A 17,869-nucleotide genomic window follows, 5' to 3' on the forward strand; every position below is an offset into this window, starting at 1 on the left:
AGGAGCCAGTACCTTCAGGCCAAAACACTCTCCCTGTACCCTTGGATGCAGACCCCTAGGTCCCATGGACTGTTAAGGGTGTAGTTTGCAAAGTAACCACTGATTTTATCCCCACCCACCACCTGTTGTACCCCTGCAGAGTCCTGCCTCAAGGCACAAAGGGCAGGGAGACCTGGCTGGTGAGAGCTGAGGCCCTGTGGAGATGTCTGAGACACAACAGCCATTACAGCCAAGGGTCACGTAGAAGAGAAATGGAAAAAGAGAACATTTAAAAGAGAACAGAATAGGTTTAGCTCTGCCTGTGACACATGACTCCTTTTGCTCTGCTGACAGCCTCTGCATGCTGCTCTGAACATAAGGAGTAGGGACAGGCTCAGTTGTCCTACATGTGGCATCTGCTGCCATTTCAGCTGGCCCAAGGAATGCCCCATCAGACCAAAGGATCAACCTCAAATTTCAGCAGGTATTTCCATCTGAACAGCTCCTGCCTGTCCTCCATCTCCGCTAAGGAGCTATTGTGGCCCAGTAATTCACATTAAGTTGCCTATGTTGTGGACACCTGAACTGAGGCCTGAGGAATCCCAGCTCCTGTGGGTCTGTGGCAGATATGGGAGGGAGCTGAGATCCCTTTCCAGCCCCAGGAATAACAACCAGCATGAGATGCCTTGACTGACTGCTGAATTCTTTCCTGAAGTGGGGATGAAGGAGATCAGTCCCTGACCATGACTTCATGTCCAAACTGATACTGGGACAAGAAGATGTGATTGTTACACTTAATTGTTGTTCTCTAAGGAGAAATGACACTGGTGTGAAGAAGTGTATGTGCCCAGAGGAGGGAGGGAGCCCCAGGGATTCCTTCAGGCTGTTTCCCGGCAGGTTCCCCTGCAGCCCCAGGGCCATGTGCAGGGAGCCTGGTGGGGGGCAGAGCAAGGGAGGCCTTGGGCTGGGCCTCTGCTGCTGAGCTGGGCCGGGCTCCTGGGCCCAAGGGGAGCTCCTGGCAAGCGGGCAGCGCTGCAGAGAGACAGCTCTGCCCAGGAGCAGCTCCTCTGCACAGCGCAGCAGGCCTGGGGGCACTGCCTGTGGCTGGCACTGGGAGGGGAGAGAAGGGAGATAGAGGTTACGGGCTGCGTGAATTGGGGGATACTGAAAGCTCGATGGGGAATGAATGCTTGCAGCACATTACAGGGTAAGTCTGTGGCAGAAGGAAAAGGCAGATAGGCCGGGCCCTGAGTGCTCTCTTTTCACAGTCTGGCAGCAGGCTCTGCAGCCAGGTTGATGAAAGGGGTGTCCAGGGCTGTGGTGCAGGGCAGGGTCCCTGCTGTGCCCCAGGGGCTGTGTGCCGGGGCAGGGCCTCTGCCGCCTGCCAGGCTCAGCACTCAGCCTGCCTGGGGAGCTGCCCAGGGCGCTGCGGGGAGAAGCTGCGGGTGGAAGGAGCCCCCCCGGCAGGGCAGGGTCCTGCTGCTGGAGGGAGGCTGCTGCCTGGGGCAGCCTGCTCACAGCTCCACAGCACACCAAGGGAATTTCAAAGGGAACTTTACTCTCATCTTTCCTTAGCCTCTGCTTTCAGTTTTCTTTTTGGCTCAGTAGAAATAGCAAAATATAATATTATTTCCTAGAAAAGCCTGAGAGTCCTAAGGCATCCTAAGGAGGTTGCCATGACCCCCATCAGGTCCCTTTCCTGCCCCTCAGCCCCGAACAGCTCCACCGCCACAGGTGCATTGTCAGCAGGATCTGTGTTAGCTGGCCTCTTGGACGTGCCCCCAGCAAGCTGTCCCTGGGCAGAGCTCTGCTGCCAGGAGGTGTCTGCAGGGCAGAGCTGAGCACCCAGCGGGTGGGATGGGGGCTGTGAGCTGCAGGCAGGAGGCGTGGGGACAGAGACCCAGCTGCAGGCAGGGACAGCGACAGGCAGCAGAGCCATGGGCAGGTATTGAGAGGGAGCTGCTCCCAGTATCTCCATGGCAGAAGGGATTTGGGCATCTCCCTGCCATCCTTGCACTGGAGACACTTCCCTGGAGCAACCCCCTGCTTTCAGTTCTCTCACACCTTCGACCTCCAGCCATGGTGTCATCAGGACTTCTGCTGGGCTGCAGGCTGCCGTGCACAATGGCACAGCTCTGCTCTAGCAGCTCTGTGTTATCTAGCAGCCCCATGGAAAAGACACATCATTCCTAAGGCCATACTATTGCTACTGGATGCCTGAATGTGGGCAGCTGTTATGATCCCTCTCTGTCCCTGGAGAAGAGCAGAGAGCTGAGATCCTCCTCAGGTACGATGAGATGGGTGAGGGGTTTGGAGATCTGCACTTTGAACCTGGATTCCTCTGCTCTCAGCAGAATCCAGGTTGTTTTCAGGGGAACACCTGAATGTGACCATCCTCCAGAGGTGCCCACAATGGGCAGCTGAGACCAGGACTGGTGGATACAGCAGCTGTCCTCATTCTGCCTTGAGGGACGGTCCCTTTGCCTCCCAGGACCCCAAGATTTCCATGGGTGGGCAGTACAATTGCCAAGGTTTTATGCCTTGAATACGCTCCTCAGGCGTGGGGAGACAAGTATAAAGAAACAAACCAAAACATGCAAAAACCTTTGCTCTGCATTTGGATTAATTTTGAGAAAGAATGCTGACAAACTCTTAGTTTTGCAAAGCATACTTCATCTAGGACAATGCCATGTTCCATTTGTATACTGCTCTAGGGCAGGACCATCTCCTGCAGAGTCCCTTGACTCCTGAAGCATCGGTTTGAGATCAAACAGAGGACCAGTTTTCCTGAAAGTGAAGAGGCAATTTTTTTTCAGGTTACTATAAGAAACAGAGTAGGTTTTCCTTACAGAGGTCTACCCTAGAATTTTAACCCTTTTTCCTTCTTGGACAGGCCTCCTTATTCAGAGGCATCAGATCCCCATTCCCAGGAGGATCAGATGTCCAACAGCAGCTCAATCGCCGAGTTCCTCCTCCTGCCATTCGCAGACACACGGGAGCTGCAGCTCCTGCACTTCGCGCTCTTCCTGGGCATCTACCTGGTTGCCCTCCTCGGTAACGGCCTCATCCTCACTGCCGTAGCCTGTGACCACCGCCTCCACACCCCCATGTACTTCTTCCTCCTCAACCTCGCCCTCCTTGACCTGGGCTGCATCTCCACCACTGTTCCTAAAGCCATGGCCAATTCCCTCTGGGACACCAGGGCCATTTCCTATGCAGGATGTGCTGCCCAGGTCTTTCTGTTTGTCTTTTTGATCTCAGCGGAGTATTTTATTCTCACTTTCATGGCCTACGACCGCTATGTTGCCATTTGCAAGCCCCTGCACTACAGGACAGTAATGGCCAGCAGAGCTTGTGCCCAGATGGCAGCAGCTGCCTGGGGCAGTGGGGTTCTCCATGCTCTGCTACTCACTGCCAATACATTTTCCCTGCCCCTCTGCCAAGGCAATGCTGTGGACCAGTTCTTCTGTGAAATCCCCCAGATCCTCAAGCTCTCCTGCTCAGACTCCTACCTCAGGGAAGTTGGTCTTCTCACATGTAGTGGTTTTGTATTTTGGGGTTGTTTTGCTTGCATTCTTTTTTCCTACGTGCAGATCTTCAGGGCTGTGCTGAAGATGCCCTCTGAGAAGGGACAGCACAAAGCCTTCTCTACGTGCCTCCCTCACCTGGTTGTGGTCTCTGTTTTTATAAGCACTGCTGCATTTGCAGGCTTCAAGTCCCCTTCCATCTCCTCACCATCTCTGGATCTAGTGACTACAGTTTTGTACTCAGTGATGCCCCCAGCAATGAATCCCCTCATTTACAGCATGAGGAACCAGGAGCTAAAGAATGCCATTTGGAATGTGTTATTACAGATATTTTTCAGTAATCGTAAAGTTCTCATCTCTCTCCCAAAGTGACTCTCAATATATCCCATTCTAGCCTTGTGTCTTGCTGTTTTATGTTAACATACTTTTTTCTTTTTTTTTTTGTAATTATTAATTTTTGTATTGTTTGTGCTTCTGCTGTTCTTAGACCTGGGGTACATCTTCACCACTGTCCCCAAAGGCATGACCTATTCCCTGTGGGACACCAGGGCCATCTCCTATGCAGGATGTGCTGCAAAGGTTTTTCTGTTTGTTTTCTTGATACCAGCAGAATATTCTATTCCTACCGTAATGTCCTATGACCACTACATTGCTATCTGCAAGCCCCTGCACTGTGGGAGCCTCCTGGGCAGCAGAGCTCGTGCCCAGATGGCAGCAGCTGCCCGGGGCAGTGGGGTTCTCCATGCTCTGCTGCTCACTGCCAGTACATTTTCCCTGCCCCTCTGCCAAGGCAATGCTGTGGACCAGTTCTTCTGTGAAATCGCCCAAATCCTCAAGCTCTCCTGCTCACACTCCTACCTCAGGGAAGCTGAGCTTCTCATAGTTTTGTTCCTTTTTGGCCTTTGGATGTTTTGTTTTCATTATTCCTTGGTTGTTTTCTGGTTCTCTGATTTCATTATTTTCTGGTTTGGGGGTGTTTTGTATTCATCATGTTGTCTTATGTGCAGATCTTAGGGTTGTGCTGAAGATTCCCTCTGAGTGGGGATGCAACAAATCTTTTCCATGCGCCTCTCTCACCTGGCTGTAGTCTCCCTGTTTATGAGCACTGGAACTTTTGCCTACCTGAAGCCCCTCTTCATCTTCTCCCCATCCCTGGATCTGGTGGTGGCCGTTCTATACTCGCTCAGTGGTGCCCCCAGCAGTGAACCCCCTCATCTACAGTATGAGGAACCAGGAGCTCAAGGGTGCTGTTAGGAAAAAGATTTCATGGATGTTTCTGAAAATTGATAAACTTCCCCTTTTTCTCTACAAATGATTTCCTGAGTATTGGTTTCATTATCATTATATATTCTTACTTTTACCTTCAGTGTCATTTCCTTTCATTAGTTTCTTAGTAAAAATTTTATTTCTCTAGTGTACAGGGAGGAATAAAACTGCTCTGTCTATTATGTTATTTTGTCCATCTGTATGTCAGGATTGGCTCTCTCTAACCATCTGTTTAATAAAACATGATCTCCCCTATGAATTGTCTGAAACTGTTTCTCCTTTTTCAAAGCTGATGCCAATAACGTGACCAAGTGGTATGGTGGTTTCACAACAATGGGCAGCTGAACTCCACAACGCCACACTTTCACCCCCCATCCTCAAAGGCACAGATGGAGAAAACAGAATGGAAAAGGGCTCCAGGGCTGATTTAAGGGATAGAATGATAGAATTATAGAATATTCCGAGTTGGAAGGGACCCATAAGGATCATCAAGTCCAACTCCTGGCACCACACAGGTCTGTCCAAAAGTTTAGACCATGTGACTAAGTGCACAGTCTAATCGCTTTTTAAATTCAGACAGGCTTGGTGCAGTGATTACGTCTCTGGGGAGCCTGTTGCAGTGTGCAACCACCCTCTCAGTGAAGAACCTCTTCCTGATGTCCAGCCTAAACTTCCCCTGCCTCAGTTTAACGCCATTCCTGTGGGTCCTATCACTGGTGTTTACGGAGAATAGGTCACCTGCCTCTCCACTCCCCTTAGCGAGAAAGTTGTAGACCGTGATGAGGTCTCCCCTAAGCCTCCTCTTCTCCAGGCTGAACAGGCCCAGTGCCCTCAGATGCTCCTCATATGTCTTCCCCTCTAGGCCCTTCACCATCTTCGTCACCCTCCTCTGGACACTCTCCAACAGTTTAATGTCCTTATTGTACTGTGGTGACCAGAACTGTACACAGTACTCAAGGGGAAGACGGACCAGTGCAGAGTAGAGCAGGACAGTCACCTCCCTCGACTGACTAGCAATGCTGTGCTTGATGCACCCCAGGATACAGTTGGCCTTCCTAGCTGCCAGGGCACACTGCTGGCTCATAGTCAACTTGCTCTCCACCCCAACCCCCAGATCCCTCTCTGTGGGGCTGCTCTCCAGTGTCTCATTGCCCAGTCTGTACATATAGCCAGGGTTGCCCTGTCCCAGGTGCAGGACCTGGCACTTCCCTTCGTTAAACTCCATGTGGTTGGTGATCACCCAGATCTCCAATCTGTCCAGATCTCTCTGCAAGGCCTTTCCACCCTCATCTGAGTCCACAACTCCCCCAAGTTTGGTGTCATCAGAAAATTTGCTCAAAACACCTTCTAGTCCTACATCTAAGTAATTTTTAAAGACATTGAAGAGGACTGGCCCTAAAATGGAGCCTTGAGGGACCCCACTAGAGACCATCCACCAGCTGGATGTGGCCCCATTTATCACAACCCTTTGAGCCTTGCCCATCAGCCAATTGTACACCCATTGTATGATGTTTTTGTTGAGTTGTATGCTGGACATTTTTTCCAGTAGGATCCACTGGAAAACTGTGTCAAAAGCCTTGCTGAAGTCCAAAAAGATCACATCAGCTGGTTTCCCTTGGTCAACGAGATGGGTGATCTTATCATAAAAGGAAATCAGGTTTGTTAGGCAGGATCTACCCCTCACGAACCTATGTTGGCTGGGACCAGTGACTGCATTGTCCCCCAGGTACACCTCAATGACTTCAAAAATCATCTTCTCCATAATTTTCCAGGCGCTGATATACCGGATAGGCAGATCACTCACCAATTGCAGTCATGGGTAAAGCATACTTAATGCAGGGAGATTAAGATAATTTATTGAGTGTTACTAGCAGACTGGAACAGTGAGAAACTAAAAGCAAAAGACCATCCACCCTCTTCTTTCTCCTTCCCCTGAGCAGGTCAGGGGAACAGGCAATGGGAGCTGCGGTCAGTCCATGACACTTCACCTCCGCTGCTCCTTCATGGTCACTCTCTGCCCATGCTCCAGTGTGGGGTCCCTCCCACGGGATGCTGAGCTTCCCAAACTGATCCTTCATGGGTTTTTCACAGGCAGAAGCTCTTCAAGAACTGCTCCAATATGGTCCGTACCACAGCATCTATCTGTCAGGAGCAAACTGCTCCAGCACGGGTCCCCCATGGGTGGCAGCTGCCCCCTGACCCTGCTCCTGTGTGGGCTCCTCTCCAAAGGCTGCAGCTCTGGCCCAGGGCCTGCTCCTGCAGGGCCTCTCCATGGGCTGCAGACTCCTCCAGGCCACATCCACCTACTCCACTGAGGGCTCCTCCACGGGCTGCAGCATGGAGATCTGCTCCATGTGGGACCCATGGGCTGCAGGGGGACAGCCTGCTCCACCAGGGGCCTCTCCATAGTCTTCAGGGCAACTTCTCTTCTGGTGCCTAGATCCCCTCCTGCCCTCCTTCTGCGCTGACCGGAGTGTGTGCAGGGCTGTTTCTTTCTACATTTTCTCACTCCTCTCTCCCAGCTGCTGTTTCAGAGCAGTATTTCTCCTTTCTTAAATACCCTCTTACAGAGTTGCAACTAGCATTGCCCATTCGCTCAGCTTTGGTCAGTGATGGGTCACTTTTGAAGCCATGTGGAACGGGCTCTTACCTGGCAGGGGGCAGCTTCTGCACCCTTCTAACAGAGGCCACCCCTGCAGCACCACTGCTACCAAACCATTGCCACATAAACCCAATACAAGCAGCTGTACCCCAGAAGGCCTGCTGCTCCAGAGAAAAAAGGCTCTTCATCATACTGCGAGATGTGAAAGACCAAAGGTAGGACTTAAAAGTTACCCATCAGTGTCTGTTGGCAGTGGAGATGGAGAATGGTCATTGAAGTACTTCTCCAAGGCTGTCCCACATGTGGCAGGACAGAGGACATCCTCCAGCAGAGGAATGTGGAGATATGTAGAAAGGCCAGGCTATCTTCATGAGCAGCAGCTGCCCAGGGTGGGCAGTGACTGGAGCCCCACAAAGTGAGAGATAACCCAAAGGGTGTAATATCACATCAGGCAATTATTACCCTCCTAGAAGTATCAGAAAAAAACTCTCAGTTTGGATATAGAGGTAGCAGGACTGGGACAGAGTGATGAGCATTGTGCTATCGCCTTGTCAGTGCTGGTTCAAAGCCTGGCAGCACTGTAGGCACCTCTGTGTGTCACCCAGCTCAGAATTTGGGTCAGATGAACTATTTTTCAGCTCTCATAAACTCTACTGACTCTTTCCCTGTTGACCCGAATGGGACTGTAGTTACTGAGTCATGCAGGCTCTGGATGGGATATTCCTCCTGCAATGAGCTCTTGGAGGAACTCTGCTCGCCACAGGCTCTCCCCATACTTATGGTCCTACACCTCTCACAGAAGGAAATCACCCTGAAGTGCCTGGATTTGTCCACAGTTGCTCCAACCCACAGCATTGGCTCTTTGTGGCCTTTCTGACTTGTGTATCTTTTCATCCTGGTGAGAAACGGTCTTGTCTAGATCCTGACTTTATTGGATACCCCAGAAAGACAGACTGGAGCTGCATTACCTGCAGGATTTCAGAGTAAGAAATCAAAAACTGCATGAACCTCACACAAGGGCAGGAGAAACTCCCCTCTGGAAATGTGACTTGTGCTACTGACCATAAAGCCACACAAGGCTAGCTTGGTAAGACCCAGTCATCCCTTTTTTATAGGCCCTGAAGCCACATTAATTTGTATGAATGTAGAGGCTTGTTCTGCAGTGGCATGATACCGTCCTTTTTTCCTTGCTATCTGTTTCCAGCTGAGCTTTCTCTCCAGGTCCTTTCTGGGTGTGTACTGGGGGCAGAAAGCATGCACAATTGGAGCTGGATCTCTCAGGGCTGCCTCCACCTTTTAGCTAACACTGGATGCAGAAAAGGTGTTGGGACCCACAGAGGTGGAGATGCAGAGAAGCCTTCTCTGTTGCTCCAAAGTAAAATTAAACACAGACTGATTTTTCTCATTTTCTGTGTTATTCCGTTTTTGTTGTTTGTTTGTTTGTTTGTTTTTAGCTGTTTTCATTTGAACAGCTAAATCTTATTCCTCAATTTCTGTACTTTTTAAAGACATGTAATTATTCTGAAAGTTGCTCAGATCCTCTTAATGTTGTTACTGATGTTGTGAGTGTCTGGGGAGAAGCACTGGTAGCACTAGGGTTGACGACTTTTCTCCTAGGATTGCTCACTGACTGACTTATAATGAGGCAGGAGCAAGAGTGATGGAGTAGTGTCCAGAGAGCCCCGTCCAGGTGCTTTCCAGGGAAATGACAAACAGAAAATGAAGTCACCTCTGTCTACTGTATCACCAACTGAGAAGAGTGCACCTGTGTGCTAGCTCCTGACAATGGTAAATCTCTTTTGCTGTGCTCTGAAGTGCTGAGATACTGTGCTATAACAGCCACTGCTAAAAGCAGCTGCAGGCATCTGTGGCTTGTCTGGGCTCAGAGGAATGGGTTTCTCTCAACTTGGAGCAATGCTGCTGGTGAGACTTTCACTATGTAAGGAGTACTCCACCAGTTTTCCTTGAGCAATGCTAGCCCAAGCCGTGCTCTATGTGTGATCATGTGAAGCACTGAGATATCTGGGCATTAAAAAGCATATGCTACAGGTTTAGGGAAGAAACAAGGAAACAATGCTGATATATGGAAAATCTGCCTCTAAACGGTTGTTTTCAGTTACAAAACTTGTTTACAATTAATGCAGGGATCTCAAAGTATGTGTAAATAGGTAGGTTAGGAAGCAGATTATGGCCACTTCTTCCTCAGATGTACACTAATTTTATCTTGGAGATTTTGAATAGTACTTCTAGGAGAACTCCAAAGACAAAACATAGAAATAGGCAGGCATGATAGAAAAAAAAAAAAGAATGAAATCAAGCTCTCAGATCACAGATTTCTTTCCTTTCCTTTCCTTTCCTTTCCTTTCCTTTCCTTTCCTTTCCTTTCCTTTCCTTTCCTTTCCTTTCCTTTCCTTTCCTTTCCTTTCCTTTCCTTTCCTTTCCTTTCCTTTCCTTTCCTTTCCTTTCCTTTCCTTTCCTTTCCTTTCCTTTCCTTTCCTTTCCTTTCCTTTCCTTTCCTTTCCTTTCCTTTCCTTTCCTTTCCTTTCCTCTTTTCTTTCTATTTTTTTTTTTTTTTTTAACAGAGCTTAAGAAGACTTTTTGAGGCAAGTTAGCAATGGCTAGAGACATGCAGCAAGCATCCTCAGTTCTCTCTGCTTGGAATAGAACATTTCTTCCCCATGTCAAACTGATACCTTCCAAAAGCTTTCACTTGAGTCTGTTATTTCCAGGAAGCAACCTGCAATTGCAAGGGCTGCTTGCTTACAGCTCACGCCCTTCAAGTGTGATCAGCAACATCATTACGCTCTGGGAAATGGGAAATTCAAAAGGGAAGGCTTGGTTTTCCAGCCAGCAAGAGCATCGCTCTGCTCTGTGAGGGCTTGCAGTGGACTGGGAAGCCTTGCTTTGTTGAGATCAGAGTGAGTCAGCCTTCAGTTGCATTTGTAAGCTTCCAGAAATCCAAGAGACAGAACAGCAAGGTCAAGCAAGGGAACTAGATGGAGCATATTCAGAAGTTATATTAGCCTGCCCTGTTTGCCCCACCTTTAATTACCTTCCTCTTTGGATCCCTTGAAAACTATTTGAGATTGTGTTGTGATTGCTTGCATAATGCCCCTTTTAGCCCTCTGAAAGCTTGTGGAGTTCACCCATCAGCCATGCCAAAAAAATGAATAATTTGGAACTAAGGTAGTGTCTCTGCTCTCTGTGTGGTGGACAGAGCTTCAGGAGATGTGTACTTATCCCTGAGGAAAACTGGGATGAATCTCTCTCACTGAAGTCTTGCAGCAAATATTCGCCTTGCCTTGCCTTGCCTTGCCTTGCCTTGCCTTGCCTTGCCTTCCCTCCACTTCCCTCCACTTCCCTTATTTAAATCCTCTCTTACAAAGAAAACTAAATTTCTCTTATTCATATGACAATTAGCTGTCATTCAGGCTTAACGATTTTGTTCTGACCCTTCCTGACAAGCAAGAAACTCAGGTACTAGGGCTGTCTAGGATGGAGATAATTTTCTTCTTAGCAGTCCCTGTGGTGCTGTGTTTTAGGTTGGAGTTTAAAACACTGTTGATGACATACCAATGTCTTGGCTATTGCTGAGTAGTGATTGTATAGCATCAAAGCCTTCTCTTTTTCCTACTCTGCCCCTACAGTGTACTGGCCATGGCCGGACAAGAGTCAAGGGGCACACAACCAGAACAGATGACCCAGACTGGCCAAAGAGATATTCCGTGCCATGTAATGCCATGTTCAGCAATAAAAAGCTGAGGGACTAGGTGGTGGGGAAGGTAGGCATTGCTTGAAGGCTGGCTTGTTTTGGTTTCTTGGTTTGTTTTCTTTTTCCTTCCTCTAACCCTAGCTTATTAAACTGTCTTTGTCTTGACCCATGAGTTTTCTTGCTTTTGGCCCTTAGTTTTTCTCCACTATCCCACCGAGGGGGAGTAAGTGAGTAACTGGGTGGGGGCTTAGCTACCAGCTGGGGTCTGCCCACCAGACCATGTTAGATTTCCATACACACATGCAGATTTTGGTCAAACTGTCCTAATACTGCAGTCATGTGTATGCTGATGTTTGTAGCTTGTCGCTGTACTTGAGATCTACATGGTGGTGGATGGGCCATAAGCATCCTCTAACAGCATGTTGTTGGCATTGATCTATGTAGAGAAAATGCCCCAGAGAAAAGGCTTGGATAATCACACCACTGAACCTGGATTTCTTCTTTTGGGATTTTCTGACCACCCTTGCCTACCCAGCATGTGCTTCACAGTCTTCCTGATCATCTACCTCATGGTTCTCATTGGGAACAGCCTGATTATGCTCATCACAGTGATGGACTCAAGCCTCCACAACCCTATGTATTTCTTCCTGAGAAACCTGTCCTTCCTGGAGATCTGCTACACATCGACTACTCTACCAAAAATGTTGGTAGCTTTCCTGACGGGAGATGGCAGGATCTCCTTTCTTGGCTGTGCTGCCCAGCTGTATTTCTTGATCATGCTGGGAAGCACTGAATGCCTTCTCTTGGCTGCCATGGCCTATGACCGCTACGTAGCCATATGTGACCCCCTGCGCTACAGCCTCATCATGAATGGGGGGTTCTGCATGAGACTGGTAGTGGGGGCGTGGATGGCCGTCGTGCCACTACAAGTAGGACAGACCTATCAGGTGTTCACCTTGCCCTTCTGTGCATCCCGTGACCTTCATCACTTCTTCTGCGACGTCCCCCCTCTGTTGGAACTGGCCTGTGCAGACACTTTCTGCAACCAAGTGACCCTGCACACTATCATCTTCATATTTGCTGTCCTTCCCTTTTCCATGATAGTTATTTCTTACTCTAAAATTATCAAGGCAATTCTGAAAATGCCTTCAGTTCTGAGCAGACACAAAGCTTTTTCCACCTGCTCCTCACACCTCGGGATTGTGACTCTCTTTTATGGCTCAGCCATGCTTGTGTACTTTAAACGCCGGTCACAGGACTCTGCAGACACTGACAAATACCTTGCCCTGTTTTACACAGTCGTGACCCCCATGTTTAACCCAGTCATCTATACTCTGAGGAACAAGGAAGTTAGAATTGCCCTGAGAAGACTCCTGTGGAGAAAGTGATATGGCAGAGTATGTGAAAGAAGCCCAAATTGTACCGAAAGTCCCAATGAGGCATTTGGTTGTGTGAGTGTAGGCATCAAGAATCAGCTCAGACAAAACTGATATGTCAGTCTCAGGTGGCTGATGAGAGAAAGGGTGGGGCTGAGCAGTAGGGATGAAGACTGTGCATAGAGTGCCTGGCAGAAAAGGTCTTGACTTCCCTACAGGCTCAGAGTCCCTTAGGAGACATTCAGGACCAATATCAGTTGTAGATTGTTGATATCACTTTCTCTGTAGGCAGACAACTAAAGAAACAGCAGAAAGAAGAAATCTTTTCCTATACTTATTATTATTCTTATTCTTGAAGTCTATCCCTTTAAGGAGACTCCTGGCGTCTCCGTAATGAACCCCGTAAGAATTAAAGACTTCAGGAGAATTATGCCCAGAGCCTTGGCTTGTGAGGGAGTTTTGCATGTTGATTTGCCCTCTGCTGCCAAGTTCCTGAACTGCAGATCCTGAAGCAAGTCTCTAAAGAAGTAAGGGACAGAAGCAAGCCCCCAAATGTTTGAGGGTGGGCCAACATGAGAGTGTTATAAATGAAGTCTCATCTCAATCTGAATTTAGTAATACTTATAAAAGAATATTTATAGAAGATATAAAAGGCAAGTAAACAGCGCTGGGTGTGCGGGGAGTCTACGCTCCACCAACACGAATATCAAACATTCTAAATGTACAGAACATTGCTTTACATAGATGTCCTGGTTTCAGTTAGGACAGTTAATTTTCCTTCTAGTAGCTGGTAGAATGCTATATTTTGGCTTAGGATGAGAAGAGTGCTGATAACACCCCGATGTTTTAATTGTTGCAGAGCAATGCTTATACTAAGCCAAGGACATCTCAGCCTTTTGCTCTGTCCTGTCAACGGGCAGGCTGGGGGTGCAGTAAGAGCTGGGAGGGGACAGACCCAGGACAGGTGACCCAAACTAGCCAAAGGGGTATTCCATACCATCTGACTTCATGCTAAACAATATATAGGGGTGGCTAGCTGGGGGAGGGGGCCGGACAGCTCGGGGTTAGGCTGGGCATCGGTCAGTGGGTGGTGAGCAATTGCATTGTGCATCACTTGTTTGTACACATTATTAGTAGTAGTATTATTACCATTATTATTATTATTATTAGGAGGAGGAGGAGGAATATTACATCTAGCCTAGCTGAAACCAGGACAAATAATTATTAAGGAAAGATTATTATTAATTAAACATTTTAACTAAAGGGAAAAAAGGGAAAGGGGAAAAGGGCGTGGGGAAAAAAAAAAAAAAAAAAAAAAGTAAATGCTGAGTGGAAGTGCAGAGGAAAGAAATTACTCTCTGCTTCCCACAAAGGAGTGATGCTTGGCCACGTTCTTGAAGCAGGGCCTCAATGAACATAGCTGTTCGGGAAGACAGGCGTTTTTGCAATGAGAGCCCACCCCTCCCCTCAGCTTCCTTTTTACACCTTTTATTGATGAGTGTGACATCATACGGCATGGAATATCCCTTTGATTGGTTTAGGTCAGCTGCCCTGGTGATGTTCCTTTCTCACTTTTTGCTCACCCCCAGCCTGCTGGCTCTGGGAGGAGGGTTAGAGAGAGTCCTGATGCTGTGCCAATCAGACCCAGTACACACTGCTCCAGACTGTTAGTAATGCTCAATAAATTATCTTAATCTCCCTACACTGTGTCCGCTTTGCTCATGATTGCAATTGGTGACTGATCTGCTTGTCCCTTAAAACAACCCTGGAGTCCTTTTCAACTCTCTTTTCTCCATCTATTCCTTTCAGGAGTGGGGGTGAAAGGAGTGGTGGAGGTGAGCTTCCCATCAGTGTGAAACCACCATAATGTTCAACCCTACTGCTGGCAACAGCTTTGAAAGAAGAAGCATGATTTCAGGTAGTGCATTGGGGAAGATCCTGTTTTATTAAGCAGATGCCAAGGAAGAGTGCTTACAAACAGGTAGTCCAATAATGTCCAGAGTAAACAGAGCAGTTTCATAGCTCAGGAGATGTGGAATGAACAAATATGTTTTTTCTAAGAAAGTAGTAATTGGAAATGACACAGAAGGTAATTGTAAAGTAATGAGAAAGAAAGTACCACTCAGGCCTGCAATGGAAAACAAACAATGTCATTTGTGAAGAAAAGTGAAAAAGGTAACCATCTTAAGAAAAATCCATGTAATCACTTTCCTGATAGCACGCTTGAGCTCCTCGTTTCTCATGCTGTAGATGAGAGGATTGAATACTGGGGGCAAGACTGAATAGAGAACTGCCACCACCAGATCCAGTGATGGGGAGGAGATGGACGGGGGCTTCAGGTAGGCAAAAAAGCCAGTGCTGAGAAACAGGGAGACCACAAAGAGGTGGGGGAGGCAAGTGGAAAAGGCTTTGTGCCGTCCCTGCTCAGAAGGCATCCTCAACACAGCCCTGAAGATCTGCACATAGGACAGTATGATGAAAACAAAACAGACAAATGCTAAACAGAAACCAGCCAGTAGAAGCCAAACTTCCCTGAGGTAGGAGTCTGTGCAGGAGAGCTTGAGGACCTGGGGGATTTCACAGAAGAACTGGTCCAGGGTATTTCCTCTGCAGAGGGGCAGGGAAAATGAATAGGCAGTGTGTAACAAAGCATAGAGAACCCCACTGCCCCAGGCAGCTGCTGTCATCTGGGCACAAGCTCTGCTGCCCAGGAGGCTCCCGTAGTGCAGGGGCTTGCAGATGGCAACGTAGCGGTCATAGGACATGATGGTGAGAATAGAATACTCTGCTAAAAACAAACAAAAGAAGAAAAAGACCTGTGCAACACATCCTGCATAGGAGATGGCCCTGGTGTCCCAGAGGGAATTGGCCATGGCTTTGGGGAGAGTGGTGGAGATGAAGCCCAGGTCGAGGAGGGCAAGGTTGAGGAGGAAGAAGTACATGGGGGTGTGGAGGCGATCGTTGCAGGCTATGGCGGTGAGGATGAGGCCGTTGCCCAGGAGGGCAGCCAGGTAGATGCCCAGGAAGAGCGTGAAGTGCAGGAGCTGCAGCTCGCGTGTGTCTGCAAATGGCAGGAGGAGGAACTCAGTGATGGAGCTGCTGTTGGACATTTGATTCCTCTGGCCATGGAGACCTGTCTGAGGAGGAAAATACAGCAAAATGCTAGGCTAGACTGTGTGAGAAAAATGTACCCCACTTCTTAAAACTCAAAATTGATGCTTCCCTTTCAGGAAGACCTCTGCAGGTGCCTTGCTAGGGTGTTGCTTGGTGGTGCCAGAGAGTGCTACTGGATGCAGCCAACTATGGAAACCCTTTGTATTTCAGTTGCACTCCAGGTGAAATCTTGTGGGTCCTGTGAGGCAACAACTCTGTCCTTTAGATCAGAGCTGGGGAAGCAATCTGGGTATGGAGAGCTGACTGAGGAGGGAAAAAACAGGAAAATATTAAGACAGAACTCTGTGATGCATCCCACTCCATTTCTTGCAGAAACCTCACAGACTGCCTCTCCCCTTTCAGGAAGGCCTTTGCAGGTCCCTTTGATGAGCTGTGATTGGTACTGGTTGACGGTGCCACCAGGATCAGAGGGGCTCTGGAGGAGGGAGTCCTGCCCTACAGAGTTAGGTAGATGACAACACGGGCTTTTCTCAGAATACAGTTGAGCTATCAAAGATTTTTTCAGCATGACTGCACCTCAGGGCAGAGTGGAGGCAGCTGGTATATCCATCAGTCCTTGTCTCAACTGCTCTGTACAGGCACCTCTGAAGGATGGTCACACTCAGGTGTTCCCCTGAAAACAACCTGGATGCTGCTTACAGCAGAGGAATCCAGGTTCAAAGGGCAGATCTCCAAACCCCTCACTCATCTTGTACCTCAGGAGGATCTCAGCTCTCTGCTCTTCACCACGGACATGGAGGGACCACAGGAGCTGCCCACATTCAGCCGTCCAGCAGCATTTTCATGGCCTTAGGACTGACGTGTCTTCTCCACAGGGCTGCTAGATAACACAGAGCTGCTAGGGCAGAGCTGTGCCCTTGTGCATGGCAGCCTGCAGCCCGGCAGAAGCCCCTTATAAAGAGTTAAATGTCCTTAGCTGTGGTGTCCTGAAGGAAGAGTGAGCTCCTTCCTAGCCCAACACACCTTAGAGGCCCAAAAGTTAGGAGGGAACATGGATGCTTTTTGTTCGTGCATACACCTGAGCAATAGGAACAACATCGTCACTGTTTGAGCCACATATGAATTATGATCCCTAATGCAGCTCAAACAGTGGCGATGTTGTTCCTATCACTCACAAACACATGCTTTCTCAGAAGCAGCTTCATTCTCGTCTCTGGCTGGAGCTCTGGTTTGTGCTGGCTGAGCACTGTTTGGAGCAGCAGCCTATGCCCATGAGCTCTCAAGGACTCTCCCTTACCCATCCTTTACCCCTCCCCATCCCACCCCCCCCTATTCCCACCTGCTCTGTACAGCAGTGTGTTCCTGGGAAAGGAATTGAACGTTCTGGGAAGGGAACGTTCTGAAACACATACTTCTTTTGTTCAGATGTAGTGCACCTATAATAAAGAAAGGCCGTTCAACATCTTCCAGCAGGATAACCTCAGGGACACAGCTGGATTACCTTTAACCAGAGTGACCTGAACAGAGTCAGCTCACTTCCCAGCACTACGCACTGCAGTGCCCTGAGACATTTTGGCTAGAACAGCTTGGGCACTTTGCTCCCAGTGACACATCTCCAGAGCAGGACTCACTATTCTGGTGTTTGAGCTCTGGCTTTAATCCCACTGTCCAGAGTCTGAGGAGAATAGTAAGGGCAGGATGAATGGGAGGGGAAACACAAAGAAATGCCCCAGTGCTTCTGCTGAGGAAGGCAAGAATGAGAGTGAGAGATGAGCACTGGGAGTGTCCTCTTGTTCTGAAGGTTGGTCAGCCAAAGGGTAACAGTTAGAGACCCCATGATTTTGGGGGCAGAAGCTTTTCTGGACGGGAGAACAGACCATGCAGTTGCTCAGGGGAAGGTGTCTGCAGTGCAGGGATGGCACGAAATGGAGTACAGAACTGCCGCTGCCAGGTTCAGCCACGTGTGGTCATGGAGCTTTATATGGGCTGAGGGGCAGAAAAGGGACTTGCTGTGATCCTTATAGAGTTCCTAGTGATGCTTAAGGAGTCTCAGGCTCTTCTTGGAAATAAGAATATCTATTTCTATTCTGGCTGAGAAAAAGAATTAAAAAATGAAAGCAGAGGCTGAGAAAATCTGTGATTGAAGCTGCTAACCCCTGTCCTGACTCTCCTCTTGCGAAGTCCCCTTGGATACATCCTGGATGTGCTGTGGAGCTGTGAGCAGGATGCCCCAGGCAGCAACCTCCCGCCAGCAGCAGGACCCTGCCCTGCCAGGGGGGCTCCTTCCACCCGC

The 17,869-nt window shown here is 48.7% G+C and overlaps 3 protein-coding genes across 3 annotated transcripts in view; 2 read left to right on the forward strand and 1 right to left on the reverse strand.

Annotated features, from left to right (window-relative positions):
- The window catches only part of LOC119712973 (uncharacterized), a 672,213-nt gene that overhangs the window by 494,655 nt on the left and 159,689 nt on the right, over positions 1-17,869 (forward strand). The gene's annotated exons all lie outside the window — the stretch shown is intronic.
- On the forward strand, positions 11,506-12,474 carry LOC119715792 (olfactory receptor 10AG1-like). Its single transcript, XM_072029426.1, has one exon. It carries the CDS (start codon positions 11,506-11,508, stop codon positions 12,472-12,474), a length of 969 nt encoding a protein of 322 aa, XP_071885527.1.
- LOC139999802 (olfactory receptor 14C36-like) lies at positions 14,613-15,572 on the reverse strand. Its single transcript, XM_072029427.1, has one exon. The coding sequence runs from the start codon at positions 15,570-15,572 to the stop codon at positions 14,613-14,615; it is 960 nt and encodes a 319-aa protein (XP_071885528.1).

This window comes from Anas platyrhynchos, chromosome 30, assembly GCF_047663525.1.
Source record: "Anas platyrhynchos isolate ZD024472 breed Pekin duck chromosome 30, IASCAAS_PekinDuck_T2T, whole genome shotgun sequence".
Taxonomy (NCBI): Eukaryota; Metazoa; Chordata; class Aves; order Anseriformes; family Anatidae; genus Anas; species Anas platyrhynchos.